This window comes from Trichosurus vulpecula, chromosome 7 (genome assembly GCF_011100635.1).
Source record: "Trichosurus vulpecula isolate mTriVul1 chromosome 7, mTriVul1.pri, whole genome shotgun sequence".
NCBI lineage: Eukaryota > Metazoa > Chordata > Mammalia > Diprotodontia > Phalangeridae > Trichosurus > Trichosurus vulpecula.
Genome location: NC_050579.1, coordinates 241,332,629 through 241,356,235, shown reverse-complemented (window position 1 = coordinate 241,356,235; position 23,607 = coordinate 241,332,629). Strand labels below are relative to the sequence as shown.

General features: G+C 37.3%; 1 protein-coding gene across 3 annotated transcripts in view; it reads right to left on the bottom strand.

Moving 5' to 3' along the window:
* XPO5 (exportin 5) overlaps positions 1–23,607 on the bottom strand; it is a 66,649-nt gene that overhangs the window by 25,184 nt on the left and 17,858 nt on the right. For all 3 annotated transcript variants that reach the window (XM_036767489.1, XM_036767487.1, XM_036767488.1), the window contains 11 exons: positions 18,004–18,080; positions 15,115–15,214; positions 12,814–12,897; positions 12,149–12,274; positions 11,224–11,314; positions 10,583–10,711; positions 9,482–9,597; positions 4,160–4,315; positions 2,838–2,879; positions 2,044–2,133; positions 470–669 (listed from right to left, as the gene is read on the bottom strand). In XM_036767489.1, coding sequence (XP_036623384.1) covers positions 470–669; positions 2,044–2,133; positions 2,838–2,879; positions 4,160–4,315; positions 9,482–9,597; positions 10,583–10,711; positions 11,224–11,314; positions 12,149–12,274; positions 12,814–12,897; positions 15,115–15,214; positions 18,004–18,080 — 1,211 coding nt within the window. The remainder of the gene's footprint in view (positions 1–469; positions 670–2,043; positions 2,134–2,837; positions 2,880–4,159; positions 4,316–9,481; positions 9,598–10,582; positions 10,712–11,223; positions 11,315–12,148; positions 12,275–12,813; positions 12,898–15,114; positions 15,215–18,003; positions 18,081–23,607) is intronic.

Here is a 23,607-nt window from a genome sequence, read left to right as displayed (position 1 = left end):
TATGTACTCAGAAGGATCAAAGGAGAACCTTCATTTTAAGTAGGCATCTGTGCCTATCTGTGTGACTTCTACTTGTACTGACTGACTCTCTTAGCTATTTACCCTACTCAGCTACAACGGAAAATAAAAGCCCAAGAGAAGCATCACAAACCTTAGCCTACCCTGTAGGCTAGTCCAGACTAGCCATGTGCCACCCTGGCACTGACCATCACACCCATATGTATGCACTGTGCTGCCTAGAGAACAAACTTTCCCGACAACAAGTTATTTCATAAGTTACTTTACTAGAGTATGCTGGATGCTACCGCCCCAACCTCACATTCTTATAATATGTTTCCAGAGACAGCTGTTACCTACATAAATCAAAAAGTTGCCTCCCTTCTCCTGTGGACTTTAAAGGATTTCTCCCTCCAATTCCCCTAATATGCTTATAAGCTTCCAGAAAGATGTGAGACAGGATCAACTATACCTTTGCATCTCTTCAGAAAGCCAGAGGTTGGCAACTGGTGACATCAACTCCTCCAGGAAAATTTTCTGCCGTTTGTAGTCCTTGAATTGATTGCTGATTAGGACCAGGGCTTCCATAAGGGCACACTTTTCCATTTGTGTCAGGAGTAGCTCATTGGAGAGCAGTTGCTTTACGTGGTTATAAAGCATGTCGAAGTTGGGCTGTAGATTACAAAGGGAAGAACTAAGGGTGAGGCCTTTTTTTTTTTTCTAAATAGATTTTAATTCATATGAGAGAGAGAGAGAGAGAGAGAGAGAAAGTGTGTGTGTGTGTGTGTGTGTGTGTGTGTGTGTGTGTGTGTGTGTGTGTGTGTGTGTGTGTGTGTATGGTGCCCCCCTCCCCAGATTTCCCCTTGTATTCTGCACGCACAAACAACACCCCCTGCCCTGTCATCTGTTACAAGGAAAAAACATAGCAAAACTGTTAATACAACGTAAAAATGTGACATTATATACAATGTTTCATGCCCGTGGCACCACTTCCTTCTGACAAATGAAAAACAAAGATGTCTGGCACAGAAACTGCATCTAACAACATATACAGTATTTTCTCCTAGCATCACCCCCTTCCCTCAAGAGTGAGGAGGCCTGTTTCATTCATTCTCTGCTACAGGACCTTAGCTAATTTTTTCCTTGCATGGCTGAGATCTGCTGTTTATGAAGAAACCTCCAGATATCAAAGAAGGCTACAAATAGGGAGTTTAACCAGGCTCTTAATAACTGGGCTCAACGAACTGTTTAAAAATCCTGAGTCTTTTAGGAAGGCCAGGTCTACAGATAATCGTCTCTGTAGCAGCTGTTCTCACATTTTCTAGTTGAATCAACTGTGTTATCCAGGCAAAAACTTGTACTTTTCCATGCTACGTAACTGTGAAAACACAGGCAGCTGCCCATTCCATCTGGGCTAATTTTTCTACACCAATCTTGTTAAAAGACCTCATAGATCATGCTGTTTGGTACACATTTTAGGAGGCAAATGCATGTTATATGTTCCTGGAAGACAGGTCAATTTAATTTATAATCCTGAGGGAAAAGATTAATTTCTTATTAAGAATCTTGTTTATTGAGACCAGTAGTTCTCAAACTTTTTGGTCCTAGGATCTTTTTACACTCTTAAAAATACTAAGGACTTTCCAAAGAGCTTTTGTTTATGTGGGTTATCGATCAATATTTACTACATTAGAAATGAAAACATCTTATGAGAAACATAGGAGAACTGTTTTGACATTGTGATCCCCTGAAAGGGTTTCTGTGCCTTGTCGCTCTCAAAGTGAAGCTGTTTCAAGCCTGGACACACTTGATAGCAATACCTAAAAGAACCTTAAATAGAAATGCAAAGTGTGCAAATTTACACTGAAAATTAAAGACGATGAGAGAAGTTTTTCTATGGGAACAAATACATATCTGTATATTCAACTACCACAAGCCAAATTTTAGTTTTTCTTTGAAGTGAGGTGTATTTAAGGCCACAGTTAAACAACAGTGAAACCGAGCTGAGGGCAGATTAGAACTGCTTGGCTTTGCTCCAAGTCTCACCAGCACAAGTTGAGGATAGTCACGACACATTTTGATGATAGAAGAACATGCATGTCTTCTCACGTTCCTCACAGCACGAGTCCTGGGAGCCTGGAAATAAAAATCCAATAAATTAAGGGCCAAGTTTAACTGGACAACCCCTATAGTTACCTACTGCAATCATTTTAGGGGGGAAAACTCACAAGTATTTTACCTGAGTGGAAAAGGTGCAGAATTTGGAATTATGGGATCTGGGTTTAAATCCAAGTTCTTCCACTTTCCACTTCTACCTCTAAGCAAATTACCTACTTAATCTTCCTAAGCCTCATAATCTCTAAGGTGTCTCTTGTTTCTAAACCTATGCTTCTACTCGTATTTGTGTGACTCTTAAGCTACGTTTGCAATGAACATTAACCAAGAGACTCAAGACTACAGTGCGTGATAAAATATTATAATAGAGAAACCTGGTAGGTATTAAAAGGCTCTCGATTACTTGTGAAAATGTTTCAAAAACACTTTCTAATCTGTGTATTCCTAACCCAGACAAAGATAACTGGGCACATAGTTCTCCATCAAAGAAGGCAGGAAATGAGTGTCACTTGGACAGGCCTCCTGTGTTGACTTGGAGATGAAAAAGATGATGCGTGTAACCTGAGTACTGAGACGGTTCTACAATTCTTGCTTTTCTTTTATCTCTAAAAAAGACCTCTATGATAAGAGAGAAGGAAGTTATAAATGTTGGTATGAGATGGGCTAAATTAAATGCAAGGTTTATTTCAATATTTGGAAAATGAATAAAATTAATGCTCTCTTACCTTACTTTCCTCGATGATTTCAAAAGTGACAGATGAAAATAGCTAACAGGAAAAGAGAAAATGTTCATCCTCAGTACCAGGTGTGCGTTTCTGAATTCAGCGCGTTCCTGAAATGACGCTGTCACCTTCCTGGTCAGCCCCCTCACTGTTCCTTCTTTTTCCCTCCCCTTTCAAACGTCACCAAGTCCCGTCAATCCTATCCCTGACACCTTTCATATCCAAACTTTCCTTGTCATTCTTATGGTCGCTACTTTCATTTGTGATCTTACAGGCGCAGGGACTATCAGATCACTTTCCAAAGTGGTCCCTGCTCCACTGCACCCTCTGAACCAGAGGTGTCAAACTCAGGGCCAGCAAAACTCCATAGTAGGGCCTGAATCAGATTAAAATGTAATTGTGAAACGTTTAACAAAATAAATAAAAATACAATACAACATAGAAAAAAATGTCGATAGATGGTTTCCCAAATCAATATGCAAGGATCCCTTTCTATTTAAATTTGACACCACTGCCCTAAACCACTGCCAGTTTAATTTTCCTAAAGCACAACTTTGATCACATCACTTTTGCTCAAAAAATGCTCAATAGTTTCCCTCGCCTACCTAATAAAGTCCAAATTCTTCAAGTTGGCATTCACTGCCTGTAATTCCACAGTAGCCAAACCACTGTCTCCAAAGCCCCGTGTGCCTTTCACACTCTTCCCAGTGACTACAATTATCTCCCCATCCAGCCACCCCCACCTCTACTTCAAGGAGTCACCTCTTCCAGTGAAGTCTTATCTGATCTCCCTAGCCAGCAGTAATCTCTCCCTTCCTATTAGCTTCCACTGTACTTTGTATGCACTTCTATTTGATAAGATTATTGTCATACATAGTTTCTTTCTGTATCTAAATCCTTGAGGATGGGAACCATGCCTTGCTCACTGTTGTCTCTTTGCTAGGCACTTAATAAATGTTTGTTGCATAAAAATTACAACCGTTACATGAGAGGAACAAACTTGGTAACATTATGGTAAGCTTTACTCATAATAACTAATCAGATACTCATCTTGCAAAAAAAAAAAAATTACAGCATAGTTTTGAATTTGCAAAGTACCACTGAGACAATTTATATGACAGAAAAAAAGTTCATGTGATAACTCAAAAAACAAAGATCCAAATGGTTGCTTATTACATAATAATAACATTACATGCTTTCCCCTCCCCCAAAACTATTTTTTGGTCATCTGTAATACTAGTTATATATTTTATAAGTGCTTATGACCAGACCTCAAAAGCAACAAAATCAGTATTCATGCACAAAAGGCGATAAGAGTTGCTTACCTTAGAAAGGACCTGGGGAAGGTACTCTGGTCTGTAACTGACAAATGGAAAGAGTGCTGAAACATTGGTGAGGACACAGGACAAGATGAGGGGATCCTTGGTATTAAAGTTCAGTACAATCTGCAACAGCTCTATGCCATCATTCACTGGAATTTCCTGCAACATTGAAATTTCTTTGAGCATATGGCGATGTCTTCTTTCAAAGTAACTGCTGTATGGGAGTAAGCCAGAGTGGGAATGTGACCTGGAATCTCACGGAAAATGTAAACTACCTCAGGTAAATGTAAACAGCAAAAGCAGCTCCAACTAATGCTTGGGAAAACTTGTATGTGACCCTGGGTCATCCTGGCACTATGCCTTCTTTGTCGTTTCTCTATAATAACTTACTTGGCCTGGGTTAATAGAGAGATCAATGATGTTACTTTTTCCTGCTACCACCCAGGACAACTGACCTCTTGTGAATAAACTCTCTTAAACAATCCAACTAACCTAATTACCCTTAATAAAACCTATTAGTGGGGCAATCAGAACATATGCCATCTTGGAGTGAGAGGGAGAGTAGAAATGGGGAGAAAATTTGTAACTCAAAATCTTGCGGAAATCAATGCTGAAAACTAAAAATATCAAATAATAAAGTATGAAAAACCTATTAGTAACCAAGCTGGTACAAGTCCTTTCTCTGGTATCTCAGTATTCTCCTGGAGGGTATGCCCCCTTACATTTGGCGTTGTGGGCAGGATAGTTTGCCCCCTTACAACTGCCTAAGTTTATTCACTCTAGCCATTAAGTTTTATCAAGACTCCTTGACAGAAGTTTCCAGATACATAAGCTCAAGAGATCTTTAATAAACAATAAAATTATGATAGTCAAAAATTGACAGCACAAACTAGTAACAGGAGTTCTGGGACGAAGAAGGAAAGGAGAAAAAATATTTGGTGATAGTTATAGACTAGAATGCCATACTAACACATCTGTACTTTAGTCATTCAGGTCTACTACGTGTTTATTTTTATTTGAATATACGTTGACACAACTGGATTAAAAGGGGTTTTCAGGTTAAGTTAATCCTGCCAAACACTTAATTCTTTGGACTTCTACCTATAAAATACAGGATTCTACAATTCTAAGTATGAAGGTTTCTAGTACTAATAATTTACTACGAGTACTAAAAAATGAATGAAATGATGAAATTCAGGAGTCTTCATGACAGTTGCTTCCTCTTCAAAATTTCATATAATCATCTTTCCTTGGGATGTATTCTTCTCTTACATGCACTCTAAATTTGTTTATTTTTTGATTAAAGTGATTACCAGAATAATTCTTCTTTACAACTTGACTATTGTGTAAATAAGTTCAATGTGAAGTTATATGTAGAAGATATATCGGATTCCATGCTGTCTTGGGGAGGGAGGGGGGAGGGGGGAGGGGAAGAAAATCTGGAACTCAGGATCATGTGGAACTGAGTGTTGTAAACTAAAAATAAAAAATCTTAATTAAAAAAAAAAAGTGATTACCAGAAGATTAAGTAAACAGATAAAATCAATTTTCTGAAATATCAGGTAAGACTCTGGACCTAGTAGTTCTACAAAGATGCAGACATTTTATAAGATTTAGCCTGAGAAGTCAGTCAAGACATTCATTCTCTCATTACCAGTAGCTAATGACAATTATGACATATTATATGCAAGTATAATATTCTGCAGTTTATGTGCTTAAGAATTTCCTCTTTGAAAGAAATTAAAGATATCTGTAATCATATGAAAAAATGCTCTCAATCTCTACTGATTAGAGAAATGCAAATCAAAACAATTCTTAGGTACCACATCTCTCCTGTCAGATTGGCTAACACATCAAAATAAGAAAATGATAAACGCTTGAGAAGATGTGGGAAAACTGGAACACTACTGCATTGTTCGTGGCGTTGTGAACTGATCCTAACCATTCTGGAGAGTGATTTGGAACTATGCCCAAAGGCATATATTGCATACCCTGTGACCGAGCAATACCTATTCTAGGGCTATATCCCAAAGAGATGTACAAAAGTATTTATAGCACTTCTTTTTATGGTGGCAAAGAATTGGAAATCAAGGGCATGCCCATCAATTGGGGAATGGCTGAACAAGTTGTGGTATATGAATGTAATGGAATACTATTGTGCTATAAGAGGAGCAGACGGACTTCATATGAGCCTGAAGAAACTTATATCATCCGATGATGAGTGGAGGGAGGAGAAGCAGAACATTCTACACAACCACAGACACACTGCTTCTGTCATGACTTTGATAGACTTGGCTCTTCTTAACAATGCAAGGTTCTACGACAGCTCCAAAAGATTCACAATAGAAAAGGCTATCTACATCCAGAGAAGGAATTATGGAGTCTGAATGCAGACTGAAGCAAACTATTTGCTCTCTCTTTTTTAAATTTTATTTTCTTTTATTTGATTCTTGGTTTTGTTTTATCTTTCTTATGGTTCATTTCAGTGGTTATAATTCTTCTTTACAATCTGATTACTGGGAAAATAAGTTTAATGTGAAGGTATATGTAGAACCTGTATGAGATCACATGCAGTCTTGGAGGGGGAGAAAATTTGGAACTCAAAAACTTGTGGAACTGAGTGTTGAAAACCTAAAAAAAAATTTTAATTAACTTAAAAAACAAAAAAGAATTTCCTCTTTTCTCCACCTAAAGAAAAATTACTCAGAAGTCAAATATAACCTTTACTGTATAATTTCTAATGTCTGAAAAAATCTGTGAGTATGTTAGCAATGGGTACTGCTTCCTTCAATGTGGCTCACAGTCTCTCTATAACTGACTTCAGGGTCCTTTAAGAGATGTAAGGGAGCTAATTATCCAGTAGGCAAACTGGCAATGAAGTCCTCTAGACTTAGCTAGACTAGCCTTCAAAAGACAAATAGTTCATCACCGAGCCTGTGCTTGAAGCTTTTCCAACTTGGTAGGACCTTGCCAGGGCCTGGCAAAATCTTTGACGGGACTAAGTCACTTCCCTGCCATAAACAGGTATTGGAGGTCTCCAAACAGTTGGGGGAAGTTGATGAAATGCAGATAATCTATGAGGCACTAGGCCAATACACACTGATGAGGTTTATCTGGATATAATTAATGATGGAATGTTAAGAAAAAGAAGAAAATATTTAAACAAAATCCATGTAGTCAAGATTAAAAGGAAAGCTGAAAACTGGGTGAAAATTTTATGGCAAGTTTCTCTGATATAGGCCTCATTTCTCAAATATAAACTTAGGCAAATTTATAAAAATGAGTCATTCCCCAGTTGTTAAAATGGTCGAAAGATATGAACAGGCAGTTTTCAGACAAAGAAATCAAAGCTATCTATAGGCATACAAAAAAAAATGCTTTTCCAAATCACTACTGATTAGAGAAATGAAAATTAAAACAACTTGGAGGTATCCCATATCAGATTGGCTAATATGACAGAAAAGGAAAATGACAAATGTTGGAGGGGATATGGAAAAATTGGGACACTAGTACACTGTTGGTGGAGTGGTAAACTGATATGGTCATTCTGAAGAACAATTTGTAACTATGCCCAAAGCGCAATAAAAGTCTGATCCAGCAATACCACTACGAGGTCTATATCCCAAAGAGATCAAAGGGGAAAGGACCTATATGTACAAAAAAATTTACAGTACTTCTTTTTGTGGCAGTAAAGAATTTGAAATTGAGGGGATTCTCATCAATTGGGGAATGGCTGAACAAGTTGCGGTATATGAGTGTAATGGAACATAACGTGCTATAAGAAATGATGAGCAGGCTAATTTTAGAAAAACCTGGAGAGACTTACATGAACTGATGTAAAGTAAAGTGAGCAAAACCAGAACACTGCACACAGAAACAGCAATAGTGTGCAATTATCAACTGTGAATGACTTGGCTATTCTCAGCAAGACAATGATTCAAGACAATACTGAAGGATTTAGGATGAAAAATGCTATCCACTTCCAGAGAAAGAACTGGTGGAATCTGAATGGAAATCAAAGCATACTATTTTTTGCTTTTTAAATTTTCCTTGGGTTTTTTAAAATCTGTGTTTTCTTTTGCAACACAGCTAATGTGGAAATGTTTTACATGACTGCACATGTATAATCTGTGTAAAATTGTGTGCCTTCTCAAGGTGGGGGGAGGGGAAGTAGGGAGGGAATTTGGAACCCAAAATTTTAAAAAATATTGAAAATTGTTTTTACATGTAATTGGAAAAAAATTTAATTTTTTTTTCAAAAGAAAATTTAAAATCCTCTAGTTCAACCTCCCCATTTTACTGATGATGGAACTAGGCCCAGGGACAAATCACTTGTTCAAGGCCACAAGGCGAGTAAATGGCAAAGGTTGGACTAGGACACGTCAACTGTTCCTAATACAATGCTAGCACTTCCTACTATACTGTGTTTGTTGATTTGAGGTAATACCAGATATATTCTAGGTACTCCCATAGGCATATGGAACTCCAAGTTATCCAACAACTGCCCAACTCTCAAAACTGAACCCTTAGGAAAATCTTTGTACTTGTTGTCATACAAAAAAGCCTAATACCTCAGATGATCTGTACACAATCTCTAGGAGCCCTATTTAGGAACTGACAGTTGTTTCCCACTGCCCAATGTATCCCATCTCAGTCTAATCATGCAAAGATCTTCATCCACCCACACCTGCTGACTTGGTTACTTACCACTTACCAAGATATTCTTTCTGCTCCTAACAGAGCAATTTTCTTATTGCCTTCTACATCTGCTGCTTAATTCTGACTATTAATGTGTTTTCATCACCTGAAATCCCATCCTGCTTCTCTGAAAATCTATCACCCAAGTGAAAACTTCTTCTCCAGAACATTTTTTCTGATTCACTCAATACTTCCTATAACTCTGTATATAGTTTGGATCACATGACTATGTTCTTGTCCTCTGTATGCCTTGTACCTCAAATTAGATTTCATGTTACTCAAAGACCGGGATCAAGTCTCCTTTTGTATCCCTCAAAATGTCCAGTCCAGTTCTCTGAACACAGAGTGTGCTATAAACAAATACTTGCTGAATAAATGAATACTTATTGTGGAGCTTGGTCAGATCTTCAGAGCTTGCTCTGGAATTGATTTAGCCTTCAGGGTCAGAGGTTTGTGGTTCTGTTTATCCCACTATTTGTATACCTGCATCTGGCTAAGCTTAGAAATAGAGGCTTTTGGGAGTAAGAGTGCGACATTTAATAGATGGACAGATTAAGTAACCAACCTTCTTTTCCCACAAAGACCTTATGATAATTCTACAATCATGCAACCAATGGGGTTACTTACTTCTTTATCTAATGTTCGAAACATCTGGTTAATCACACTTTCTGAAAAGAAGGTCATGGCATCCCATTGCACAAAAGAGGGAGAGAAGATTGAACATAGGCCTTCTCCAGTTCTAGCTGTATAAAAAAAAATAGGGCAATGAAATATCTGATAAATAAAATTAGGGAGCTATGGTATCAACTAATACAAATCCATTTTATAAAGAAACGCAGTGTAACAGGATTTCCTTTCTTCTAGCAGTGTCTGGCATATAGTTGGTGTTTAATACTTGTTTACTGAATGCTTATATGTTGTACAAGCAGCTGATTAATCTAACATTTGGGACCTAATATAATTCCAAGGTTTTTCCAATAGTGATGGATTTGTATGAATTCATCCATGTCCTTTTGCCCCATCCTCACCTAGGTTTAATCAAAACTTATCAACAGTCTCTGGATTTCACCTCCTTAATATTCAAATGTTATCTGAAGGTTACAAAAGCTACTTGTAGGACTTCTGGCTATAACAGTGACCAATCAATGTAAAACAACAAATTACTAGTTGATTCAACAACTAAAGGAAAATTGGGAGGAGCATTTTAATACCAACTTTCCAGTTCAAATAAATTTTGTGTTCAGTGGTGATTCATTTGCTTTATAAAATGGAAAGTTTATGCATATTGGCGGAACTGTGCTCTCAAGTGAGAATATGCATAAAGCAATATGCAACTTCAGTCAACCAACCAATCAAAAAACATTTACTAAAGCAACATAAAATTGTTAGCTATCATTACTACCATTAAATACTTTTAGGACATTAAGTTGTGGATATTAGGATTTTTCTCCTTTCAATCCTATTAATTTTTTTTCTCTTTCAATCGGATTCAAGTACCAGTGTAGAAACACCAACCAACACTTAGATGGGCAGATGGAAAAGAGTGGTACCAAGGTATAGGAAATACTATTTCTAACAATGTATTTTGACATCCCCTAAAAACTGTACTTAAGAGTTTGGTAGGAAATATTAGAGGTATCCTAGAAGGAACAGTTCTAACCTAACATTTTCCCTGCCACTAATATTTAGCAATTAAAAAAAGCCCTTATTGTTTAAAATCAAACTTACAGTTCATTGGCCCAGTATCCACAGGTGTTGACAGCTGGTACTTCAACCACTCTCCAGCCATTTGAAAACCAGTTTTGGGATCCAGGCGACAGGCCATCCTTATCACCTCACCCTGCTGAGCTCGGAATGCTGCCAATGAATGGGAGAGAAATCAGACCTGGATCCCAGAAAGAGCTAAGCTTTGTGTTCTACATGTGTAGTGATTCATACATAAGACTATTTGTTTAATGAATCCAAAAATACCAGCGGCTGTGTTCTCTAAGTGGCAGCCTAATATTGGTTCCCTACTTTTATTGGTATGAGAAAGGCAGCAGGCTACAGTAGGCCTAGGATTGGGCTATGGCAAAAATAATGGGTTTTCCTCTGCTCTGGAAGAAGGAACTAGACATTGAATAATATCACAAATATCATCTTTAAGTAAAATAGAGTTTAAATACAGGAGAGTAAAGAAAATTAGACAGGACATATTAGCAGAGAGCACTCTGAGCACACTTTAGCAGTGTGAAATCTAGGGCTCCAGAAAGCTGTGTTGAGAATTTAGAGATCTTCCTGATAAAGAGCCCCAAGTTCTTAAAGTATGACATAACATAACAAATATTATCCCAAGGCTCATAAAAGGAAGATATTCCAAAATCACTTACAGTTGAAGAAGGCATTGAAGTCCTCGTCACTGTCAAAGTCAAATTGAGAATATTCACAGCTAGCGCTATCTGTTTTAGAGGGAAAGCCAATCTGAAAGAGATACCAACCCAGGGGTAGGGGATGAAAATAGACATTGTGAATTTTGGTTCAGCCCTCTGGGTCATAGAGAAATGTTAGGGGAAAAGCCTGAAAAATGCTAGCTCTTAAATATGGGAAATATAATTAAATGTTAAAATTGTGAATGAAGGGAGGCATACTGTCTTCAGTAACTACCAAGTCTGCTATATCCCAAGTCTAGATAGTTCACTTCCAGATCTGAGGTCTGAAATATCAACATTCTTTTTTCCCAGTTCCTTAGGGAGAATTCTAACCAATGATCCGTTTAGTGTCTTTGACTATAAAGCTTGGGGATTCAGGGATAATTTGAATCAAATACAGAAGGGTCTAGGAACACATTCCATATCAAGTACCAAGACACTTAAGGAACACACACAGGAATTTTTGTGTTTCCCTCAAGACTTGTTGAAGGCTCCTAGAGGGACCTTAAATCTAGTAAGTACAGCTTGATGGATCTGGTTAGGGGATTTTCTCCAGCAGATTGCTGTAGCTTGGACCTTTGAATGGAAAAGCGCTTTCACTGGTTCTTTACCAGCTCAAGGCCAAGAACAATCAATTGCTAAGTATTCCTGACTAATAATCCCAAGGGGACATGTTGAATGTTTGTCTACTGAAGCAGAATAAGCAATCTCTGCCAGAGAAACTATAGGGACACTAAACAGATTGGCAGAAGAGACTCTCCACAAGGAACTGGGAAGGTGTTATTATCTAAGGAAGTTATTTTGGTTCTTAATTGGTTCCAGTGAAAAATCTTATGTCTTTATAGCTATTTGTCTACAATCAATACATTCAACTATTATTACATACCTTCACCAAGTTAGTCATAGAGGCACGGAGATATTTGGGGATCATTCCTAAAAGCAGAGGGTCCCGGGATAAGATTTCATGCCGGAAAAGGGCTCCCCAAGTGATCTGAGTTGATGATCGCAGAAACTGAAGAAAAAATTTAAAAGATCCATATGTTTAAGAGGACCTGGAATCTATCAAAGGCTTAAGTTTTTACCCCTACACACATTAAAAAGACTACAATTAAGAGACTCATTTTTAGCTCCTAACAGACTCTAGACTTCATAACAAAGGAGCTAAGATGGCCATTTATCTGACTCTTGAGAGCAGAATAATTAGGTGATATCAGATGACATTCATATGGACCTTTAAGGTTTGCTAAATGCTTTGTTTCATTTGAGCCTCAAACAACCCTCAGAAGAGGGAGTGACTCATCTGTTCCACTAGACGTCTGTTAGTAGGGTTTGAACCAAAGTCTTCCTGATTCTATGTCCAACACAGCATGCCCCACTCAGTATTTCATGTAATCGTAGGTGACCTTATTTTAAATATGAAGGTATAGCTGCTAAAATTACAAAATACAGTTTACAATGTTTTACCTTGAACTGAAGAGCCAAAATATAATTTATATTAAGAACTAAAGCTCTATTTCTTAAAGTATTTTCTGCATCCATAATATTACATACCTGGCTTGGATGAGTTGTAAAAGCCAGAAAAGACTCCAAGTATTTTCCAAGGTTGGCTGGTGTTTCAACATCACAATCGGTGCCCTGTTGCAAAAATATTATTTTAAAGGCTACTGACAGGAGAAAATTCACAACAAACTCTAAAAATATAAAGAGCCAGGGAAAGGCAACATTATCTGGCCAAATGGCCAGTATAATATGAATGTTTCATTAAAATTTTTTTTTTAAAAATCTACTAAAAGCTAGAAGAAAATTTAAAACTTTTTTTTAATTTATTTTTAGTTTACCACACACAGTTCTACATAGTTTTGAGTTCCAGTTTTTCTCTCCTCCCTCCCCCCTCCCTCCCCAAGACGGCATGAAGTCTCATATAACTGTCATGTGTAACTTCACATTGAATTAAATTATGCACTAGTCAAGTCGTGGAGAAGAATTTTGACCAATTGAATGAATCATGAGAAAGAAGAAACAGAACCAAAAAAAAAACAAAAAACAAAAAAAAAAACAAAAAAAAACCCCCAAAAACAAAAGAGAAGCAGAAAAGGCGAGCATGTAGTGTGCCTCCGTCTGTATTCAAACTTCGCAGTTCTTTCTCTGAATGAAGATAGCATTCTCCATCGTGAGTCCCCTGGAGTTGTCCTTGCCCCTTTAGGTTGCTGAGAGAAGCGCAGTATGTCAGGATTGGTCCTCACGGAATCCACATATCTGTGGCTGTGCACAACGTTCTCCTGGCTCTGCTCCGCTCACTCAGCATTATGTCGTGTAGGTTTTTCCAGGTTGTTATGAAGTCTGCATCATCCCCATTTCTTATGGCACAATAGTATTCCATCACCTTCATATACCACAGCTTGTTCAGCCATTCCCCAATTGATGGGCATCCCTTTGCTTTCCAATTCTTGGCTACCACAAAGAGAGCTGCTATAAATATTCTTGTACATATGGGTCCTTTTCCCGCTTGCGTGATTTCTTTGGGATACAACCCTAGAAGTGGTATTACTGGGTCAAAGGGTATGAACATTTCTATAGCCCTTTGGGCATAGTTCCACACTGCCCTCCAAAATGGCTGGATCAGCTCACAACTCCACCAGCAATGCAACAATGTTCCAATTTCCCCACATCCTTTCCAGCATTTATCATTCTCCTGATTTGTTATTTTAGCCAATCTGACAGGAGAGATGTGGTATCTAAGAGTTGTTTTGATTTGCATTTCTCTAATCAGCAGCGATCCAGAGCATTTTTCCATATGCCTATAGATAGCTTTAATTTCTTCCTCTGAAAACTGCCTGTTCATATCCTTTGACCATTTCTCAATTGGGGAATGGCTTGTATTCCTATATATTTGGCTTAGCTCCCTGTATATTTTAGAGATGAGGCCTTTATCAGAGATACTAGTTGCAAAGATTTTCTCCCAATTTTCTGCTTCCCTCCTAATTCTTGTTGCATTGGCTTTTTTTTGTACAAAAACATTTCAATTTGACATAATCAAAATTATCCATTTTGCATTTTGTAATGCTCTCTATCTCTTGTTGGGTCATGAATTCTTTACTAGAAAATTTAAAACTTTTAACACAGATGAAGCCTTAATTTTCCAAGCTTGGTTCATTCTCATAGCTAAGTCTTAGCATTTAGCCATATTATTCAACAGTTCATTCTCTATACCTGTTTCTGATCATCTATCTTGACCTCTTCTGAGTTAGAACAAAAATGCATCATGAAAAGAAAATTAATAAAATCATGTCTGAGTCTTAGAGTCCAACGTGGAAGTCTAAAAGCAACCATCAAGTCCTCATTTCCCACAAAACGAGTTTTATACACTTGTTCATCCTACAGCTTTCACTTTCAAGTTAACAGGCAATAATATCACTTCACTTAAAAAAAAATCTCTTCACATATTAGGCTTTTGTGTAAAAGTGAGGCCACAAACAAGGAGAGAAATACTATAGTGATTAGTGCTTTAGAAAAGTATTTCTTTGTGTTTTATAATCCTGAAGAATAGCAATTTTAATTTCATCTAGTAAGACATAATTATATAATAATATTACATAATTAGCATAATTATGTAATAACATTATTACAATTGTATATGGTATCAGTTCATTAGCAACATACTAGTTAAAAGAAATCCTAAACTCAAATCCTATTCTAGTCAAAGAAATGAACATAGTCTTGTAGGACAATATTCCCATATCAGGTTCAGATTAATGGCTAGTACCACATATAAATCACGGGAAATAATTTCTAAGTCCCTGTCCCTGATGGCATCATTGCATGCTCAAAGGGTGATTCTTGCAGAATGCTTACCAGTAAAGCACACAGTTGGCTGCCTAAAGCGCACAAGACCTGACAGAGTCTCTTCAAGAAAACATAGTGTTTTTCTACCAGGCCTCCACCATCAGCAGTCCTAAGAGAGAACAGATGAAATAGGGTCTGAGTTTGGAAAGACTCAATGCTTAGACAGAGGGATTCTTCATTACTCAAGCATAAACGAAAGTGGCCATTTCTTTTGCCTCCTTATATGAATCATATTTTAGATAAGACAAAAATATTGAAGGAAAAAGAAATTAGCAATTTTGCTAAATATACACACTTCTCAAAAGACAAGTTCATCCTTTATATTCTCTAACTTTGACAGTCATAAAATTCTGGCTATTTTTGCATTCAAAACTGATAATTAGGTGGATGGGACTACAAACAATAGAGCTGTACTTAAAAATACTGGATGATAACTAGAGAGGACTGAGACATCCTTGGGAAGAGAAGTGCTGACAAGTGAAAATTACAAAGTGCAAGGGACCATGGATGAAACCATAGACTCTCTGTCTCTGTATAATATTTTACATTAGTGAAGGATGCCAAAGGGATAATATCTAACTAGAGCTGAAGTTCTTTTTCAGTCATGTAGGACTTAATGGTGGCAATATAAATTCTCAATACCTCAAGCCCCTATCTTTTGATAGGGAGGAAACCCAGGCATTCTGACATGGGACCCCAGGATTCTTTTCTGATTACAGTTAACAAAGAAAGGTGAAGAACAGGCAAGGTTATATTGCTCCTGCCTTCTGCGTTCATCAGAAGACAGCTGGTTAATTGTGGTTATTGCTGCATTTTGGAAAGGATATTGGTTAAGCCAAAGAAGGTTCAGAGAAAGAATAGTCAGATGAGGGCGCTGAAGACCAAGCTATCTGAGGATCAGTGGAAGGAACTAGAGATGTTTCTTCTGGAGAGAAGACCTATTAAAGGGGGCAGACGATCTCTTTATTCTACTATCAAAAGGGCTATCCCATGAAGAGGAATCAAAATTTGTTCTTGGCCCTAGAGGGTAAAACGAGGAACAATGGCTGGAAACTGGAGAGAGGCAGATTTCGGACCAACATATGCTCTTCCATTCTGAGGCATTAATGGTGGTGACTTGTGCAAAAGAAGACAAATTCTTTGTTCTGACCGCTTACTTTTTTACTTAGCAGCAAGCATTTAATTTGTACTATCTTATACAGAGGCCTCTGCGGTTCCTTCTGATTCTCTGTATGTCCTTATCTGAAGCAGTTAGATGGAACAACGGGTAGAGCACTGGGCCTGGAGTGAGGGCAGACATCAAATTCCACCCCAGACACTTAATAGCAACATGGGAATAACAACGGCACCCACCAAATAATTAGAGTTGTGTTAATGCTTGTAAAGTGCTTGGCACAGTGCCTGGCACACAGGAGGCGCCACACAAATGCTATTATTACTACTGTATATTGTTATGACAACATACAACATTCTCCAGTTTTTAAAATGTTTTTAATCTTTAAAGTTTCCGACTAAGTTGAGCTTTTCAAGGAAAAGATCAGCATCTTCCATTTCTTTTGCACCCTAACAGATATCCAGCATAAGGTTTTGAACCTAATAGTCACTTAATGTGATTGACAGACCAAAGTGAAATCTGTACCCATTACATCCCATTGATATCACGGGACAACCGCTGGCCTAAAAGAGACTACAAGTTATGACAAACAGGGACTTACTAAGGCTGATTTTCTAGTATTAACTACTGACTTCTGTTTTCTACTAAGCAACTTTTAAATATCACTTGTGGAAAATACATTAGGTGAAATCCAGTTAAGTTATATTAATTATTTTTTAAAAAGTTCCCCCACCTCACAGAAGTAGGCCAAGGAATTAAAACTGGAATGTTGTATGATACTATGTAGATCTCAAAGACCTTTTTAACTCTCCAAGAATTTCATAAAACTGGATGGTAGCAGAGAAAATAGTCCTGGAGAGCCACAATTTGAGATGAGACTATGAATGTTGTGCAGACTAATCAAAAATAAGGCAGAACACGGATATAACAAATGTGTCAAAAAAAAAAAAAGCCTAGCTACACAATCTGTCTCTTCAGTCACTACTATTCTGCATGAGGAAAAAATTATTAGGAATAAAATGTTTAACTAGAGAAGACCTATCATAAGGCACAGGCATTTATACATTTTCTAGATACGTATGCACTTTTAGTTTATGAACCCCTATGAGACAGGGCTCTCGAACTCAGGAAGAAAACCAGGCTCAAAGAAAGGGAGCTATCATCAGCAGTCTAATATATTTGTAAGGTACCCTCCATTCCCAGCTGATTCTCTCTCACAAATCTAATCTAAGAATATACCCTAATATTTACCTACACAAATAGGTGGTAGGTGAAATTTAAGTCATTATATAAAATTTACATCATTTAAGAATAACATATAATGTTTATGTAAAAGCCAGTATTACAAGAGGAGAAAAAGTTATTGAAGACAATCCTGACTGTTAGCATATGACGGGTCTATAAAACAGAATCACAAACACATACTGCTCCTTGGAGCAATCACCAAGGCCACCAAGAGGCCAATGGATCATGAAGGAATGGAGGATGCAAAATACAAGAGCCCTGAAAAGACAGACACTTTGGAAAGAAATACACACACCAAAGGGTACTATACTGTAATAAAAATTAGAGGTACTGGAAACCTATTTCTAACACTTAATTTTCCAAGAGTATTGAACACTGCCCTTGAGAACTGCTTTGTTTTCTTACCCAAAATACTGTCCATAGTATATGAGCTGATAGATATGAAGGTGGGAAGGATTCAGATATGCAGTATCCCAATAAGGAGAGACTTATAACAATGGCCTTAGGAAACATTCAGTTCATAATGACAAGATACTTACTGAGCAGCGGAGAGTATGTAATGCATGGCAACATCTCCAAACAAGACCATTAAGGGTTTCCGGTCTTCCAACCTACCCTAGACAAAATCAAGGGAAACTTAGGTCAAAATAAAGTTGTAGGTCAAAATATACCATTTACTCCTCTTATCAAGATCCTCAAAACCTTGATATCTACTACTTTCAGTGCATATTAACTGCAGAAAAACATACTGTTACATGGCCTCTCAGATGCAACAAGAAATTAAGTACTGGGTTGATGGTAAAATTTGGTTTAAAAATTGAAGATCTGTACTCTACTACACGGTAAGCAGGAGAACTAGAAGATCATTACAACTAGCTTTTAAGATGCAGTTAAGGCCCCACATGACAACATATAATCAATATCTAATAACAAATCGAGCACTGCTCACCAGTGAATTTTCAAGGTTCAGAGCTGCTGTAATAAATGCAAAAATTAGTAGAGTGTAGTCTGGAAAGTTCGTTTACATTCTGACAACTGACCTCCATGAGGACACAGAAATATACAAAATAGACAACTGACTGTCATCTAAGGATGCAGGAGACAGGTTTAGTTAGCCTCAAAGAGAAAAAAAGTCAAACTCCTAAAGCTTACCTGGAAAACTACATAACAAAACATAGCTCTGGCGTCCTCTAGCCTAAAAATACCTTCTCTTCGATTTATGTTCCTCAAACTATCACCTCCCCTCATCTGTTGCCAAATATTTAGGAAAAAGTCTACATTTACTATAGCCACTTTTACTTGAATTTCAGCCCTCAAAACGCTTCCTTCCTAACCACCACCCCAACCCCAAAACAATTGAGAACAAAATGAAAAAAAATCCAACCCAAAACATGACAAAAACATAGTCAATGAAAATGAATTTCCTTATTGGCTACATCCAAATTTTTCGTTCTGCATTCTGAATCCTTCATTTCTAGGATGTTTCATCATTAATCGTGGTTATTACATTGATGAGTTAAACTCAATGGTACTCCAATTATATACCTTAATGTGTTTGTTCCACAACGGACTGGCACCTCCTCATATTCCTATTTTTTGTCACATCAAAAAAAGCTAGAAATATTTTTATGTATTTTTAGAGTTCCTTTTGCTTAGGACTAATCCCTTCTTTAATCTGCCCTCATATCTCCCCTTCCCACCTTTATTTCCCAATTAAGTGAAATGTATTGCTGTACCTAACTCTCTGTGCATGTGTATTGTCCCTTTGACCAGTTTAGATGAGAGGGAGGTTCAAGTGCCAATTGTTCCCTCCTATCCTCCTTCCTTCTTGTTTTACGGATGTTTACACATGTACATCTTGATGAAGAGATAATTTTCCTAACCTTTTTCCTTCCTCTCTGTATCAGTGTATTCCTCTTTCTCTCTATTAATTTTTTAATAGATCATCAAGACATAACAGAATCACTCCTGGGCCTTGTTAACTTGGACACTCTCTATGAACCCTGTTAATGATAGGATTCAGACACAAGCATCATCTCCCCACATCTGAACGTAAGCAATTTATTCTTGTTTTATCCCTTATCACTGATCATTCATATTTACTTTTTAAGGTTTCTCAGGACTTCTATGTTTGGACTTCAAAGTTTCTATGCACCATTGTTCTCATCAGAAATGTCTGAAAATCCTTTCGGAAATGTTTGGAAATTTCATTAAAGGTTCATTTCCCCCCTGAAGCATTATACTCAGTTTTGCTGGGTAAGTTATTCTTGGTTGTGAGCCCTTATGTCTTTCACATTCTGTAATAATGTATTCCAAATTTTCTACTACTTTATAGCAGTAGCTGCTAAATCACATGGGCTCCTGAATGTGGCTCCTCAGTACTTGAATTTTCTCTTTCTAGCTGCATGCAATATTTTTTCTTTGACCTGGAAACTCTGGATTTTGGCTAAGATGTTCCTGGGAATTTTCATATTGGGTACTCTTTTAGGAGACCGGGAGATTCTATTTCCATTTTGCCCTCTGATTCAAGAGATCTGGGCAGTTTTCTTTTAATATTTATTGAAAGAGGATGTCTAGATTTGGTCACAGTGTTCAGCTACTCTAATGATTCTTAAATTTTTTTCTCCTCAATCTGTTTTCCAGGTTAATTACTTCTGCTATGAGACACTTATATTTTCTTTCTTTCTTTTTTCCTACCTTGACTTTTGCTTGTAGATCTTTTGGAATTACTCTCTTCTGAGTTTATGTCAAGCTTCCCTGTCACCATGACAGCTTTTCTATGGTAGGATTCTTTTTTAGTTTGGCCATTTTTCCCAGTCAGCTTTTGGACTATGAAACTGATGTCAGGGCTAGGCTTGTCTGGGCCGGTCCTGTTGTTGCTTTGCTGAGAGTACTGAATGTTGTATTATCCCGGGATCTCAGGGCCAGGCTGGGGACCCTGAAGCTTTCTTTGTTCCCAGAGCAATTTGATATAGGGTGAAGTCTGATTTGCTGCCTCCTTGGTTTGAACTCTGCAAGGTCTTGACCTGGGTTTAGATCTGAACAAAAGCAGAAGCAGCTGGACTCAGCCCACCAGCTGGTTGGAAAGCTCTGCTGCCTCAGAGTGACAGAATCATAGGTTCCTCATTGATTTGGGATTCCTGCCCTGGTTACTGCTCTGCAAGCTGAGGTGGATGCTGGAAATGAGATTCTGCTCTGCCCCTGGGCTCTACGCCACGCTGCTGCTGGCTCCTGGGCTTCCAGGGCCTCCCTATCTGGTAACACCAACCTCATGCACGGATTCCCTTCTAAGTTTGCCCTGGGTCTATGACCCAGAATTGAGTAGTAGGTGACAAAGCTGCCAGTCCAGACCTGTCATTTGTTTTTTTTATTTAAAATATTTTATTTTTTCCCCAATTACAAGTAAAGATGATTTTAAAACAATTGTTTCTTAAATAAATTTTGAGTTCCAATTTTCTCCCTTTCCCCCTCACCTCCCTATTCCGTGAGACGGTAAGCAGTCTGATATAGATTATACACATGCAGTCATGCAAAATGTATTTCCATGTTAGCCATGTTGCAAAAGAAAATAGACAAAAAAAAAGAAAAAGAAAAAAAAATAATGTTTCGATCTGCACTCAGACTCCATCAGTTCTTTCTCTGGAGGTAGAAAGCATTTTTCATCCTAAGTTCTTCGGTATTGTCGAGAATAGCTAAGTCATTCACGGCTGATCATTGTGCACTATTGCCGTTTCTGTGTACAATATTCTCTTGGTTCTGCTCACTTCACCTTGCATCAGTTCATGTAAATCTTCCCAGGTTTTTCTGAAATCAGCCTGCTCATCATTTCTTATCGCACAATAGTATTCCATTACAATTATGTACCACAACTTGTTCAGCCATTCCCCAATTGATGAGAATCCCCTCAATTTCTAATTCTTTACCACCACAAAAAGAGCTGCTATAAACAGTTTTGTACATAGAGGTCCTTTCTTTCCCCTTTGATCTCTTTGGGACACAGACCTAATAGTGGTATTGCTGGATCAGAGTTTTACAAGCCCTTTAGGCACAGTTCCAATTTGCTCTCCTGAATGGTTCAATCAGTTTACCACTCCACCAACAGCGTTCCAATTTTTCCACATCCCCTCCAAAATTTAATCTGATAGGTATGAGGTGGTACCTCAGAGTTGTTTTAATTTGCATTTCTCTAATCAGAAGTGGTTCAGAGCATTTTTTTTCATGACCATAGATAGCTTTGATACTGCCTGTTCATATCCTTTGACCATTTATCGATTGGGGAATGACTCACATTTTTACAAATTTGAGGCAGTTCTCAATATATTTGAGAAATGAGGACTTTATCGGAGAAAGTTGTTCTAAAAATTGCTTCCCAGCTTTCTGCTTTCCTTCTAATCTTGGCTGCAGTAGTTTTGTTTGTGCAAAACCTTTTAAATATAATCAAAATTATTCATTTCATATTTAGTAATGCTCTCTAACTCGTTTGGTCATAAACTCTTCCCTTCTCCATAAATCTGACAGGTAAACGATTCCTTCCTCTCCTAATCTGCTTATGGTATCACCTTTTATGTAAATCATGTACCCATTTGACCTTATCTTGGCATATGGTCTAAACCATACCATTTTCCAGTTTTCCCTGTCAAATAGTGAGTTCTTGTCCCAAAAGCTGAGGGTTTTGGGTTCATCCAACACTAGATTACTATGGTCACTTACTACTGAGTCTTGTATACCTAAACTATTCCTCTGATGCACCACTCTATTTCTCAGCCAGTACCAGATAGTTTTGAGATGACTTCCATTTTATAATACAGTTTGATACAGCTAGGCCACTTTCCTTCACTTTTTTTTCCCATGAATTCTCTTGATGTTCTTGACCTTTCGTTCTTTCAGATGAATTCTGATAATATTTGTTCTAGCTCTATAAAGTAACTTTTGGTAGTTTGATTGGTACAGCACTAAATAAGGAAATTAATTTAAGTAGAATTGTCATTTTTATTATATTTACTAAGTGTACTCATGAACAATTGATATTTTTCCAACCGTTTAGATCTATTTGTGTGAAAAATGTTTTGTAATTGTGTTCATACAGTCTCTGGGTTTATCTTAGCAGGTAGACTCCTAAATATTGTATATTCACTAGTTATTGCTAGACAATTGCTGGTAGCAGGTAATTGTATATTCACTAGTTATTGCTGATGATTTATGTGGGTTTATTTTATATCCTGCAATTTGCTTAAGTTGCTATTTCAACTAGTTTTTCAGTGAATTCTCTAAGCATACCATCATATCATCTGCAAAGCATGATAGTTATTCTAATTCCTTCAACTTCTTTTTCTTCTCTTAATGTTATAGCTAGCATTTTTAGTAAAATATTGAATAGTGGTAATAATGGACACCCTTGCTTTACCCCTGATTTTACTGGGAAGGCATCTAGCTTAACCCCATTACAAATAATAATTGTTAGACAGATACAACTCATTTTAAGGAAAGTTCCATTTATTCCTATGCTTTCTAGTGTTTTCATAGTAATAGGTGTTGTATGTCACCAAAAGTCTTTTCTCTATTAAGATAATCATGATTTCCATTGGTTTTGTTATTAATAGGGTCAGTTATACTGACAGTTTTACTAATATTGAACCAGCCTTGTATTCCTGGTATAAATCTCACTTGGTCACAGTATATTATATTTGTGATATATTGCTGTAATCTCCTTGCTAGAATTTTATAAAAAATTTTTTGCATCAATATTCATTAGGGAAATTGGTCAATAGTTTTCTTTATGTTTTCACTTATATCGGTTTAGGTTATCAGCACCATATTTGTTGGGTAAAAGGAATTTGGTGGAACTACACTGCCTCTTTTTCCACACAGTTTGTATAGTACTAGAATTGTTCTTTAAATATTTCGTAGAACTCAGTTGTGAATCCATCTGGCCCTGGGGATTTTCTCTTAAGGAATTTATTTTGTAAGATGAGGTTAAATATTCTGTTTTATCTTCTATTAATCTGGGCAATTTATAATTGCTTTAATTTCATCTTCCTTGGTGGTGAATTCAGCCTTTTCATTTTTGATACTGGCAATTTGGTTTTCTTTCTTTTTTTTTTGGAGGGGGGAAGGCAGGGCAATTGGGGTTAAATGACTTGCCC